A 12198-nucleotide genomic window follows, 5' to 3' on the forward strand; every position below is an offset into this window, starting at 1 on the left:
TTTTGAGAAAGGGACCTCAAACTAAAGCTTTTGGTGTCCCTCCCCAATACTTGGTAAGTTACTCTGGTAGATGCTCAGGACCTTTTATGAAGGATTGGAATCACTATCCTGTCAGAACAAACTGAATCAGAGGGAGGCTTGCCCCTGAAACACACGCCATGACTGAGAAGAGGTCCCATAATTCTAGGCTGCCCCTTTTAAACCTATATTCCCATCAGGATATGGAGGTATCCTAGAATGGAAGCTGCCCCTATGTAGTGCTGACTTGTGGCACCTGAACTGGTCCCCTCAGATCCAGCCTGGAGAACTCCAGAACACACAGCAGATTTTGGGCTGATACTAATTATTAGCGGTTGAGCCTGTGGTTCAGCTAAGAGGAAGTCTGGCTTAGTGGAAGGAAAGAGAACGGAATCTGTGGCCTGGAATACCTGGGTTTGTGTCCCAGCTCTCCCACTCTATGACTCAGGCCCAAGTGCTTTTCATTTCCACAGATTTCAATTTCTTAACATGTAAAATGGGAACAATATTATTTGTATTGTGCACTAATGTTTTCCCATGGATGCTCTATGTCTGACCATAGATCATGGAATTCTATGACCTTTAATTCAATGAGATTGAATTTAATGAGATTGAATACAATTTAATTAAACATTCATTTAATTTGCTAGACAGTAGGCTATGTGCATTGGTGAATAGAAAATCAAACAAACAAAAAAGCCTGTCCTTGATCTCAGAGAGCTTAGGATTGTAAGCTTCCTGGGAGATAAATACCAATACCCAAGTATTTGCAAAGGAAATAGAAGTTATTTTTAAGAAGGTGAGAGAAGGAATAATCTAGGGAGCTAGGAAAATATTTAGGTAGAAGGCATCTGAACTCCGCTTCAATCATAGTCAATAATAAACATTTAGTTAGTTTGGGATTATGCCAAACTCTGAAGATAACAAAGAAAGGTTAAAGAAAGTCCCTGCCCTTGAGAGCTTACAGTCCAATGAGTGAACCAACATCAAAATAGCTATGCACAAACAAGATATAGGAGGGATAAATTGGAGACAATCAACAGAGAGAAGACACTAGAATTCAGGCACTTGAAGGAACCTTGGGATTTTAAGAATCAATACTTCAGATTGCCCAAAGAGAAATGAAAAGGAACAAATGAACCTAAGAAAAGTATTTATTAGGTGCTAATTGAGTTATGTGCTAAGTATACAAATCCAAAAAAGATGCTTCTAATAAAGGGAGTTATATATTACAAGATGGGGGGACAAGGAGGGGTGTAGTGACTGGAGCCAAAGGGCAAGTGATAGGACCTTTCCTGAATCAATGACAGTGCTAGTGTGATAGGAAGAAGCATGATGGATGAAGGCATGCTATGGTGTATGACTAGCAATGGCTGGAATTGGTGAAGAAGTATAAAAGACATCCCTAAAAACCTGTGTGACCAGGTGAAGAGTTGTATACAATTTTAAGGGATGGACAGCTCAAGAGTTGCATTGGTATCCTTGAGATATTTCTTAAAACTCAAAGATGACTTCCAGTATATTGGGTAGACAAGGAATGGAGAAGAATGGTAGAAGATGTGACTACTGCCACATAACCTAGAGGAGGAAAGACCCATGCTGATGGGATCTTGGAATCACTGAGGCAGGGAATTAAGAACATCCTCTCACAGAGTTCTAGGGGGGAAAGTGTTTCATAAATTGTAAAAGCATTATAGAAATTATTATTTTAGTATTTTCCCAAAGTCATTTGATTTTGGAGTCAGAAGATCTGTGTTCAAATATTCCTTCTACTATTACTATCTGTGTAACCTGTGTAACTATCTGGGTAAATCCTTAACTCCTTTGGTTGCATCTCTGTGTCTCTGTCTCTGTCTGTAAAAGGAACAGGTCACAAGATCAAAGACTTATAACTGGAAGGGAACTTGGTGGACATTGAGTCCAACCATACTTTGTAGAATCCCTTACTTTCTTTAAGACTTCCCATCTTCTACATATGGGTTGTTAAGTTGTTTTTCAGTCATGTCCAACTCTTTATGTCCCCTTTTGGAATTTTCTTGGCCAAAAGCTTAGATTCAGTTGCCATTTCCTTCTCTAGCTCATTTTACATATGAGAAAACTGAGACAAGCAGGGTGAAATGGCTTGCCCAGGGTCACATAGCTAATTAATTTGCCATTTCCTTCTCCAGTTCATTTTATAGTTGAGGAAACCAAGGCAAAAAGTGTTAAGTGACTTGCCCAGGATCACAGCTAGTTTACCACTTTCTTCTCCAACTCATTTTACAAATGAGGAAATTTAGATAAATGGAGCGAAGTGTCTTGCCCAGGGTCACACATCTGGTAAGTATCTGAGGTTGGATTTGAACTTAGGAAGATGAGTCTTCCTGAAACCAGGCCCAGTGCTGTATTCAACAAGCTACCTGGTTGCCCATGCCTTCTATACTACACCTTTCCTAATTCCATATGGCATCTGCTCTAAATGATCTTGTATTTATTTTGTCTATATGTACATGTCATCTCTTTTGATAGAAAGTAAACTCCTTGAGGGTAAGGGTTGTTTCATCTATGCATCTGTATCCTCAGCACCTAGCATTAGGTCTGAGTCATAAAAGATGCTTAAGGTAAGTTTCTTGACTGAAACTCAAAACCTTGCAAAAAATGATTGTTGAAGAAACCATTGCATAGAGTCAGAAAAATAAATAAATAAAATATTATTTAAAAAAAGATAGATTTCTTGATTTCAGTTGATTGTCCAAGGTCTTACAGGTGAGCGGTAGGACTGGGAGTTGAAATCAGGTTCTATTTGAACTTGATAACCACAAAAGTCTCTTCCCATTCCAAATCTATGATCCTAAATCACTTATAATGATACACATGGACTGAATTTCCTTGAGTTCTCAGAACCAAGAGTGAGGGAGAAATAGTAACGGCAGCCTTTGAACCCAGGGTCAGAATGGGTTGGTCTTGGGAATAGAGCAGCAAGGTCTGTACTGTGTGAACCTCCTGGCTGAATGACACCAGAGGCTGGGGAATACCAGCTGACTTGGGGGTAAGACAATAAATGAGGCCTTTTTCCCCCATGAAAACCTTTTTTAAAAAGAGGAAATAAGGAATTGCCCAGGGATTACAGGCCAGTTAATCTAACATCTCTATCTAGAAGGGGCTGAAGCAATTCATTAAAAGAAAAAAAAATCAATTGGTAAAAGCACCAGGAGGATAAGAAGGTGTTAAGTAACAGCCAGCAAGAGTTTGTCAAAAATAAATCACTTTGGAGCAGCCCCAACTCCTTTGACACAGTTGAGGACCCTTGGGGAACAGGGGGTAGGGAAAAAGAGGTCACAGCAGCAGCAGCAGCCAGACTCTAGGGAGGTTCTCGCTATGATTTGATGTGAGATGTTTGATGATCAATGAGGAAATGTCTTGATATGATCTTATGTCCGTTTCTGAAGGCGATCACCCAGACAAACCCATGAAAAGAATGTGTAGTCACAGATGCTTACCACTTCTTATTTCATATTATTATCTTCTGTTTATATATTATCATATCCCTCTCCCAGTTCCATGAAGGTAGGGATTGTGCTTCATTCAAGATTCCTATCTCCTTCATTGGCTAGCAAGGCCTTCTGTACATAGCCAGCTTGAATGTATAAGTTCAATTGAATCATAATTATAATAATTGTTGTTTCTGAATTGCCACAGTTTGAAGGGCAGCTAGGTGATGCAACAGAGTACTGGGCTTGGAATCAGGAACTCATCTTCATGAATTCAAATCCAATCTCAGACTCTAATTGTGTGATCCTGGACAAGTCACTTTATTTTGTCTCAGTTTTCTCATCTGTAAAATGAGCTACAGAAGGGAATTGGACAAGATGGTCTTTGTATCTAATATCTAGTATCTTCACCAAGCAAACTCCAAATGGGTCATGATGAGTCTGATATGACTGAAATGACTGAAGAACAAAAGTTGTTTCTGATCAGGCTAGTTTGGGCCACTGTCACTGCTTGCTTGGCCTGTTGTAATAGTCTACTCATTGATTTCCCTCCCTCTAGTATCTCCTGTCTCCAATTCATCACAATCCACACAGTTGCCAAGATTTTCCTAAAGTGCAGTCCCTTACTCAATAAACTTCAATGGTTTCCTATCAGAGCTAGGATCAACCATGGCAAATAAAGCTCTATACAACCTAGTCCCTTCTTACCTTTCCAGTCTTCTTATACATCCTTACTCTCCATGCACTAGACTATCCAGTTGTACTAGCCTTCTTGTAGTTAGTGTACATGATGAACTGGCTGTTCCTTATTCCTGGAATCCTTTTCTCAGCTCTGCCTCTAAGAATCCCTGGCTTCTTGCAAGACCCCACTCAAACATGACCTCCTCCCTCTAAGGTTGCCTTTCATTTACTCTGAAGGTTGTGAGTGTGTATGTGTAATATATTTATGCAAGCTATCTTCTCCATTAGACTTGAGGGAAGACTTTTGGCAGGAATTGAGGTTAAGCTCACTGGCCTATACTTTGCAGATCATTACACTTTCCTTTTGTGAAAATCTGGACAACATTGGCCTTCCCTAGTCCTCTGTTAGTGCCTGTTTTCTCCCTGATCCTTCCAACATCACTGACTATGTTGCTTAGCTATCACATCTGCTGGTCCTTTCAGTACTAATGGGCCTGGTGACTTCGACTCACCAAGGCAGCCAAATTCTCGTCTGCTATTTCCCTACTTATCCTTGGTTTCAACTCTGTTAGCCATTTCTGTTCTGTCCTTTCCAGTCCAGAGATCACTTTCTTGGCAGCGAAGAAGGAACTGGGCAGCACTGTTTTCTCTCTGTTGTCGGTTATTCCTGCCTCATCCACCCACATCAATGATCCCATCCCTTTTTTTTGATACACTTTTTCTCCATTAGGTTAAAAAAATCCCTTTTTTGTTGTGGTTAGCTTTCTTCTCTAGCCTCAGCTCATTCTGAGTGCTAACACCTCTGATGGCCTCCTTAGAGGATTGTGCCAAACTCCTGTATTCATCTTCCTTTAGCTGACCTTGCTCCTAGCTTCTCTACATGTCTTTTCAAAATCAAACTGAGTTCTCTGTGTATATACATTGATCTCTTTAGACAACAACCTTTTTTTTCCTTTTCCATCAGAAATGTTTCTCTTTACATTTTCAGTATTTCTTGAATTGGTCAACCCCTACCCCTCCCAAGTTGTGTTTTTCCATGTCAAAGGTCTTTATCTAGCCTTTCTGTAAACTCTTTGAAATCTTTACTTCCCAAATTTAGGATATGTGTCACATTAGACTCAGCTTTCTATTTCTTCTTCATAGGTTCATGTGATCATAGATTTAGAATTGCAGAAAGAATGGTAAGAGCATAGATTTAGAATGGGAAGGGATTTCAAAGACCATCTTGTCCAAGTCCCTCATTTTTCAAATGAGAACTGAGTCCCAGAGAGTTCAAATGACTTTTCCAAATCACACAGAAATGAAGTCTTAAAGGTGAGATTTGAATTCAGGGTCTTTGGCTCTTTCCAACATACCAAGCTGCCAGTATTACAAATTCTAGGATAGAGTAGTTGCTTCCCTTTGAGGGTTCTATCATTTCCATCCCAGCAAATAGTTCTCCCTATTTATGAGAGTCAGATCCATACCAGAATCCCCCCCCCTTGTCAGTTCTTATACTTTTTGAAGGAAGAAATTGTCCTTAAGGCAAATCATGAAGTTATTAGCTGCTCTGTTTTGGACAGAATGAACTTTAACAGATGTCTGGATAATTTGTCTCCTCCGTAATATTTGAAGGCCTGGTGACAGATTGTATGGCTGTAGTTACATTTGGAGAGGTTTGTCATTGTATTGGTTTCATGGTGAAGAATGTTTTGGGCACAGCTACTCTGAAAGATTGGCAGCTAGTACTGGATTTGGAATCAGGAACTCATCTTCATGAGTTCAAATCCAACCTTGGGCTCTAATTGTGTGATCCTGGGCAAGTCACTTCACTTTGTCTCAGCTTCCTCATCTGTAAAATGGTCAACAAAAGGAAAGGGCAAACCACTCTAGTATCTTCGCCAAGAAAACTCCAAACAGGGCCATGATGTGTCTGACATGACTGAAATGACTGAAAAACCAAAGGTGTTTTTTGACGATTCTAGCTGTGGAGAAATGAGGAGTTGCATCAGTGATGAGAGCACCCACACTGACAAAATCATAGAAAGCTATAGTGGGAAAGAAATGGATGCTCTTCTTAGGGGTTTTGGCAGCAGCTGTTGTCTTCCTGCCCCCACAGATCAACTACCCCACCTCTCTGATTAACATAACAACATTCTACAATAACAGCCCCCCTCCACAGGGTTGAGCCAGACCAGTCTAAGGCTTAGAAAGGAACACAGGATTGTACATTTAGATCTTTAAAGGATCTTACTCCCCCTAAGTCCATCTCTTTGGCCACGTAGTCCAACTCCTTTGTTTGTCATAGGAAGAACTATGACTAGAGAGATTAAATGACTTGTCTGGGGTCATACTAGTAACAAGTAGCAGGAATGAAGAGAAAATGGGAGAGGAAATTGGGGCTGGGAGGAGAGGAAAATGGGAAGGGAGAAGAGATATTGCATTGGTCAACTCTTTGGCATCTGGCATACAGTGTTTAATTAATGCTTGTTGTCCAGCCCTCAGTTTGGCTATTCCTGAATACTACAGGTTCAATCCTATGTTATTCAATATCTCCATGTTTTAGGAATGACAGTTTGTAGTTTGGGTGGAGGATGGATTGGAAGGGGACAGACAGGCAGACCAATTAGGAGGAAATAGTAACAGTTCAGATGAGAGATGATCAATTAATAAATATTTATTAAGCATTTCCTTTTACACAAAATACAAAACCAAACAGCAAGAATTAGTAATCAGAGAATTTTCTTTATATGAAGAGTCATATAAAAATACACAAGGAAGTTTTTTTCTTTTTTCTTTTTTTGTAGGGGTTACTCAAAGCTGAGGGGATCAGGAAGGGACTCATACAGAATGTGGCAACTGAGCTTGTCCTTTGAAAAATCCTGGAGTGTCTAAGAATCAGAGGAGAGGGGAGAGGTTGTTCTAGGTATGGGGAATAGCCAGTGGGATGCTGTTCTGGGAAAGAAGAACCATAGGGGGAGATCAGCTTGACTGGTCTGTTATGCATGCACGAGGGGAAGTAGTATATAATAAGGCTGGAGAGGTAGGTTGAAACCAAGCTGTGAAATTATAAAGTTCTGGCTTTAGACACCAAACAGGTGATTAAATTTTTCCTAGGGGTGATAGGGAACTATCCCTGGAATCTATTCAGTAGGAGGGTGGCATCCTCAGATCTTCAGGCATCTGACTGGAAGAGGGGAGAATTGGAAGCAGAGAATATAATTAGGATGTTATTGCAATAAGTGATATGAGAGATGATGTGGGCTCACATTGAAGTTGTGTCTATGGAAGTTAAGAGAGGTGGAGAGATGCAAGAGAAATTGTGGGGGTCAAGTGTACTTAGGTGACTAGGTATGTGGTGGTTGGGAAGGGGAAGAGTTGAGGATGACCCAGAGGCTATAAGCCTTGGTAATTGGAGGACAAAATAGGGAAATGATGACAGCCTGGCCCAGGGTAGAGGCTGTTTGAGTGGCTAAAAAGGGATAGATTATTATTCCCATTTTCCAGATGGATGAGCACAATTGACAAGACTCGGCAACTGCTAGGCTATGGGGGGTTGGGTGAAAGGGAAAAGCCAAGAATAATTTCAAGGTCATGAATCTGGGTGGCAGGAAGGATAGTGGTATCTTTGACAAACAAAGAGAAGTTTAGAGGATGGGTTTTGGTGGAAACAAGCATGAGTTCCATTTTGGATTTGGAGAATTTGAGATGGCTAAGGGACATTGAGTTGAAAGTGTCTAAGATAGTTGGAACAAAAGACTGGGGCAATAGGAGAGAGAGAGAGAGAGAGAGAGAGAGAGAGAGAGAGAGAGAGAGAGAGAGAGAGAGAGAGAGAGAGAGAGAGACTCTGGATTTAAAAATCTGGGAACCATAATGCTTTGAAGACCACAAAGCATCTCAAAATGTATTATAATGATACTTCCTCATGTCGCCTCTGTGACCTGCATCCCTCTTTCCCTACAAACCGTCTGATAAAAAGACAAAACACAAAAGGCCAGATGAACACAGAAAGGATCTCATTTTCATTCAGGATGGAGCTGATTTATGGACCAGCTTGGCCAACTCAGCTTGTATGTCTTAATATTAATCAGAGGGCATCTTCTGGAGGGTCAAGGAAATAGCTCAGATGCCTGCTGAATGTAGGGCAAGGCCCACTTCATACTTCACACCTCTATCAACCTCATCAGTCTAGCCTTGAGTGCTGGAAAAAATAGGTCACAGGCAGGGGTGGGAAGGGATTCATCATTTCCTCTCCCATCTTTGGGGACAAACACTCTCCATTCATTTAATCATAAAGCTTTTTAATTAGTTTTTTTTAAAATTTGTAGTTGCTAAGCTATGGCAACCATAGCCAGAGGGACAGGATGGTAGGAATGGGAAATGGGAAAACTCTGAGTCCTGCTGTGTCCTGGGCTTTCTAACTTGAGGGAGCATCTGGTCTGGTCTCCTTCCAGCTGACTCTCCCCCAGGGGTTCCCTTCAATAACTAGTGAGGAGCAGGCTGGGGGCAGGGGGGGGGCTGATGGGGAGGGGGACTTGATCTGTTCCTTCCACCCCTTGCCCGAGGGTTCACGACAGATACCCATTGACCAACATCACTTTCAGAGAACCTTTTTGTCTCTTGTGGACTGTTTGTTGCTTCCAATATGACAACCTTCTGATATGGAGTCATGAATCTAGAGATGTCAGAAATGGAAGAGAGCTCATAATAGAGAATCCCATTAGATCACAGAACCTTATGGTTAGAAGGGACCTCAGAAGGCATCCGTCCTCTTCATTATTATCTAGGAATCCTGACTATGATATTTCCAACTAGACTCCACTTGGAGGTTTCCAGTGATGCTGCATCATCACCTCTATAAGTAGCCTATTTCACTTTTAGAATGTTTCAAATTTCTGGAACTATGACCAAAGGGCAACAAAAATGTGTATACCCTTTGATCCAGCAATACCATTACTGGGTCTATACCCTGAAGAGATGATGAAAAAGGGTGAAAATATCACTTGTACAAAAATATTCATAGCTGTCCTGTTTGTGGAGGCAAAGAATTGGAAATCAAATAAATGATCTTCAATTAGGGAATGGCTTAGCAAACTGTGGTATGTATATGTCATGGAACACTATTGTTCTATTAGAAACCAGGAGGGAGGAAATTCAGGGAAGCCTGGAGGGATTGCACGAACTGATGCTGAGTAAGATGAGTGGAACCAGAAAAACACTGTACACCCTAACAGCAACATGGGGCTGATGATCAGCCCTGATGGACTTGCTCATTCCATCAGTGCAACAATCAGGGACAATTTGGGCTTGTCTGTGATGGAGAATACCATCTATATCCAGAGAAAGAACTGTGGAGTCTGAATAAAGACCAAGGACTATTACCTTTAATTTATAAAAAAACCTGATATTTTATTGTCTGATCTTGCTATCTCTTGTACTTTATGTTTCTTCCTTGGGAATATGATTTCTCTCTCATTATATTCAATTTGGATCAACGTATACCATGGAAACAATGGAAAGACTGGCAAATTGCCTTCTGTGGGGGTGGGGTGGGGAGGGAAGGAAGATTAGGGGAAAAATTGTAAAACTCAAAATAAATAAAATCTTAAAAAAAGAATGTTTCAAATTTCAAGAAGTTTTTCCTTCTTTGGTCCTAGTTCTGCCTTCCAGGGGCCAAGCAAAGCAAAGACTTTTTTCCATTTAGTATCCCTTCAAATGCTTGAAGACAGTGATCATCCCTGACTTAAACTGTCAACTTTCCATGGTCATCCCACTTTCCTTTGACACATCCTGGTCCAGGATGGGCACAGACCCTTCTCCCTGGTTTTATTGTCCTCTGGAGGTGTACCAGTGAAAAGAGAAGTGGCCTTGGAGTCAGAGAACCTGGGTTCAAATTCTACCTTTGATGCTTTTTTACTTATGTCATCTTAAGTAAGACACAACCTCTCTGGACTCATTTGTAACATGCAAGGCTTGTGACTTAGCACAGAACCTCCTCCCCTAATGTCATGGTCTTCTTTGAGAAGGAAGGACAAACATTGTCATCAATATGCAGAGGGCTTGTGCTAGATGTCTGAGGTCCCTTCTAGTTTGCAACTAGGATTCTATGATGTCTCCTAAAATGGGCAGCTTTTCAAAATATGCTAAAGGAAGTTTGATCATAGTGGAAGACAATGGGATGATTTAGTTTTCTTTCTGGGCTCTGTATCTCTGTTAGTAAGTTCCAAGATCACATCAGCTTTTTGACTGCCATATTGTACTGCTGAGAGGCAGTCTGGTCTGAAGAGTAGAACTGGGGATTTGAAGCAAGGAAAATCAAGCCCTACCTCTGACACACACAAGCTGTGTGATCCTGGCCAATTCTCTTAATTGGTTAATGCTGTAGATCAGCAATGTCAAACTCAAGTAGAAATGGGGACCACTGAACCATACATAGTTGTCACCTCTTGACTTTGTCACATGTTAATATTATCTGGGAGTGTTGTGGGTCTTGTGTTTGACACCTCTATGAGTTGCAGAGAAGACGGTCCTTAGACCTTTCTCAGATGAATTTCTGCCCAGTCCCACCTCTCCCATCTGGTACTTGTATAACTGAATTTGTTGAACCCACATGAAAGACTTTAAACTTATCTGGCTTCTGTACTGGCTCAATTAGATTTTGCCCAACATCCTAGCCTACTATGTGGCCTTGGGATTCAGACTCTGCCATCCAATGTGTTAGTTATCCTACCCATCTTTGTGTTACCTTTGTGTCAAATCTAATGAGAAACTTCTTTTCCTTTTTATCTGAGTCAATGGTTCTAAAATTTTCTGGTCTAAAGATCCATTTATTCTCTTAAAAAACTACTGAGCATTTGTTTATGTGTTTTATATTGATGGATATTTACTGTATGAGACATTAAAATATTTTAGTATGATTAGGAAAATAGTTTTGACTTTGTAGATTCCTCACTCCCACCCAAGGAACTTAGGGACTTCCTAGGAGTCCCTAGATTACTCTTAGAGAATTGCTGGCTCAAGTTATCTCTAAGTCAGACCTCGTCCTCATTATCCAAGTCTTTGACATTCTCAAATGTTTCAGTTTAAATGTGGACATGGTTTTATTAGTGGAAATGAAATCTAAGGATCATGGAGCAGAATTATAACAGAAGTACTATATGTACAGTCTTCTCTATTAGAAAGTAAGCTCCCTGAGGAAAGGGACTCTCTCACTATGCTCAGAACACAGTAAACAGAAATTCTTTTTTAAAAACTACTTATTCCCTTCTTTCCTTGGTAAAAATGTTGAATAGAAAAGTGACCTCTGGTGCTACGCCAAACCACAAAGGCAGGGAATGATGGGGTCCTCAGCCAGATTAGGGTTTGGGATGCTTGTCACAGATGGGGGTGAACACGGCACTCCTCAAGCTTGGGTTACCTTTTCGTAGTATTGTAGTTCATAGTCGAGGATTACGCCATTGGGCTGGTCAGGCTGGGACCAGGACAAAGTCATGCTGTCCACCGTCCGGCTCACCTGGTGCACAATGGACACAGCAGATGGGGCTACAAGAGAGAGGATATAGTTTAATGGAATGTCACAATCAATGTCTGTATCCCCCAATTCCAAAAGGCAGGGATTATTACCCTCATTTTATTCTTGGATGGATCTATGATCTCATAAAGGTGGCTGCTCCCTTCAAAAGCGCAGACTACAATCCACTTATACTTTTTTTTTAAATTAAGTTTTATTTTATTATGTAGTGAAGACCTTTTCTTTCCTCTTATTCACCTCCAACTAGGGAAAACAATAAAAAATGTGTGTGCATATGATTGGCATCAAATACAAGACAGAAGACTAGGTTCCAATTCTCCTCAGATACTCACTAGAATTTTGGCCTTGGGTAGGATATTTAACTTCATAGCCTCAGTTTTTCATCTGTAAAGTGGGGATAATAATAACCAAAGTACCTACTTCACAAAATTGGGGTGAAACTTAGCTGAGAAAATGGATGTACCACATTTTGCAAATGTTACAAGACCATATATAGATATCATTTAACATCATGTAACC

General features: G+C 40.7%; 1 protein-coding gene across 1 annotated transcript in view; it reads right to left on the reverse strand.

Moving 5' to 3' along the window:
* Window positions 1–12198, reverse strand: part of EPHB2 (EPH receptor B2) — a 267723-nt gene that overhangs the window by 32521 nt on the left and 223004 nt on the right. The window contains exon 6 of the mRNA XM_074218177.1: window positions 11566–11690. Coding sequence (XP_074074278.1) covers window positions 11566–11690 — 125 coding nt within the window. The remainder of the gene's footprint in view (window positions 1–11565; window positions 11691–12198) is intronic.

The sequence above is a fragment of the Macrotis lagotis genome, chromosome 1, assembly GCF_037893015.1.
Source record: "Macrotis lagotis isolate mMagLag1 chromosome 1, bilby.v1.9.chrom.fasta, whole genome shotgun sequence".
NCBI classification, from domain to species: domain Eukaryota; kingdom Metazoa; phylum Chordata; class Mammalia; order Peramelemorphia; family Peramelidae; genus Macrotis; species Macrotis lagotis.